The 2,500-nt window shown below is 37.0% G+C and overlaps 2 protein-coding genes across 2 annotated transcripts in view; one reads left to right on the top strand and one right to left on the bottom strand.

Annotated features, from left to right (window-relative positions):
* Nucleotides 1–308, bottom strand: part of LOC139663655 (CXXC-type zinc finger protein 1-like) — a gene marked incomplete at its 3' end in the record, with an annotated part of 8,927 nt that extends 8,619 nt beyond the window's left edge. The window contains exon 1 of the mRNA XM_071542377.1: nt 201–308. Coding sequence (XP_071398478.1) covers nt 201–206 — 6 coding nt within the window. The remainder of the gene's footprint in view (nt 1–200) is intronic.
* Nucleotides 309–2,236: 1,928 nt separating this feature from the next.
* The window catches only part of LOC139663653 (myoD family inhibitor-like), a 4,752-nt gene continuing 4,488 nt past the window's right edge, over nt 2,237–2,500 (top strand). The window contains exon 1 of the mRNA XM_071542376.1: nt 2,237–2,330. The gene's annotated coding sequence lies outside the window, so the exon portion shown is untranslated. The remainder of the gene's footprint in view (nt 2,331–2,500) is intronic.

Below are 2,500 nucleotides of genomic sequence, written 5' to 3'. Positions count from 1 at the left end.
CAACAGACAGAACAGACAGAACAGAACAGACAGAACAGACAGAACAGACAGAACAGACAACAGACAGAACAGAACAGACAGAACTGACTGATGCTGCAGATCCTCGGTCAGTCTCCACAGAGCTGCAGAGCCGCTGCAGCGGCAGACTGTCCCGCACTCTGCACATTACAGATCTATATTCATATTTCTATAAGACTCACCATCATGCAGCAGCTGCAGCGGGACCGGGTCAGACCGGATTAATCCACATCAGCACTTCGTCTTGATTTCGCTGATTTTTGGATCAAAAATCTGCAGAAATCTCTTTGTTTCCGCTCGGATTCTTCTTCTCTGCAGGAAAAAGCAGCAGCTGACAGAGAGAGACGCTGCTGCAGCGACACCCGCCGGTCTGAGAGTGACATCACCATGACCGTCATCACCATCTTCATCATCATCATCACCATCATCATCACCATCATCATCATCTGTTATAATTATTATTTGTATTGTTGTTTTTGTTTTCATTGTTAATATGACGATTCTTTCAACACAGCAAGGCTATATTATCAGTAGTAGTATCAGTATATATAGTAGCAGTAGTAGCAGCAGTAGTAGTATTAATAGTAGTATTAATAGTAGTAGTAGTAGTAGTATTAATAGTAGTATTAATAGTAGTAGTAGTAGTAGTATTAATAGTAGTATTAATAATAATAGTAGTAGTAGTAGAAGTAGTAGTAGCAGTAGTAGTAGTAGGCTATTACAGTAATAGTAGTATTAATAATAATAGTAGTAGTAGTAGTAGCAGTAGCAGTAGTAGCAGCAGTAGTAGTAGTATTAATAGTAGCATTAATAATAATAGTAGTAGTAGTATTAATAGTAGTATTAATAATAATAGTAGTAGTAGTAGCAGTAGTAGCAGCAGTAGTAGTAGTAGTAGTATTAATAGTAGTATTAATAGTAGTAGTAGTAGTAGTATTAATAGTAGTATTAATAATAATAGTAGTAGTAGTAGAAGTAGTAGTAGCAGTAGTAGTAGTAGGCTATTACAGTAATAGTAGTATTAATAATAATAGTAGTAGTAGTAGTAGCAGTAGCAGTAGTAGCAGCAGTAGTAGTAGTATTAATAGTAGCATTAATAATAATAGTAGTAGTAGTATTAATAGTAGTATTAATAATAATAGTAGTAGTAGTAGCAGTAGTAGCAGCAGTAGTAGCAGTAGTAGTAGTAGTAGTAGTAGTAGCAGTAGTTGTAGCAGTAGTAGTAGTAGCAGTAGTAGTAGTAGTAGTAGTAGTAGTAGTAGCAGCAGCAGTAGTAGCAGTAGTAGTAGTAGTAGTAGCAGTAGTAGTAGTAGTAGTATTAATAACAATAGTAGTAGTAGTAACAGTAGTAGTAGTAGTAGTACTACTACTACTACTACTAGCCTACTACTATTAATAGTAGCATTAATAATAATAGTAGTAGTAGTAGTAGTATTAATAGTAGTATTAATAATAATAGTAGTAGTAGTAGTAGTAGTAGTAGTAGTAGTAGGCTAGTAGTAGTAGTATTAATAGTAGAGCAGTGCAGACTGTAGCAGCAGCTCAGTGTGCAGTTCTCTGTCTCTCCTCCAGGCGGCAGTACAGCACAGTACAGCACAGTACAGTACAGCTCTACTGAATAAAACTAAAGGACATGATGTGTCTTTGCTAATGATCTTAATACAGTCGATTCACAACAGTCAAATAGTTCAATAAAACCAGAAAACCGTAAAAATCAAGACAGAATATCTCTGTGAGTCCTGACAGTGTCTGCAGTCCTGAATATGAGTTTATATTGACTTTATACTTTATGGTATTTTATCTCCTGTAGTTTCACTGTAATATTCCTATAGGGACTGACAGTGTGTTAATATTCCTGTAGGGATTTATAGTTTATTATGATATTTGTAGTTTTTACTCCAGGATCATCACAGAAACATCATACAAGAAGCCCCGCCCACCTGATGAGTAACGGGTCAAATACCCAGTGAGAGTGTGTGTGTGTGTGTGTGTGTGTGTGTGTGTGTGTGTGTAACGACCTGAACACATGGACTATTATTTACTATAGTTTCAATAGAGGAGGAAGCGGAGGAGGTCACACGCGCGCGCGCGCGCGCGCGCACACACACACACACACACACACACACACACACACCGGACGGGGCTGGTTCAGGACAGAAACGTGACGGAGTTTAAATCCGGTTGGAGAGTTTCTGAGGCTAAAGAGAGGAGAGAGAGAGAGAGAGAGAGAGAGAGAGAGAGAGAAGGAAAGAAAGAAAGAAAGAAAGAGACTGGAACAGAGGAGAAACACTAAACAGGCTTCAGTTTTACAGGTAAAACTTATTTTTGTTGTTTAGTTTTTATGAAATATTCTATATGAACAGACTGATGATAATGAACTTTATATCAGTCGATATGGAACTATAACCTGATATATTGATATATCAATATATATTGATATATTGATTATTTCACAGTGTAGAGCGAACATGTTCAGACTGAA

This window comes from Centroberyx affinis, unplaced genomic scaffold (genome assembly GCF_046629955.1).
Source record: "Centroberyx affinis isolate AG114_WGS23_722 - 3 ecotype Tasmania unplaced genomic scaffold, CSIRO-AGI_Caff_v1 ptg004072l_1, whole genome shotgun sequence".
NCBI lineage: Eukaryota > Metazoa > Chordata > Actinopteri > Beryciformes > Berycidae > Centroberyx > Centroberyx affinis.
Note: the sequence above shows the minus strand (reverse complement) of the source record. Positions and strands in the feature narration are given on the sequence as shown.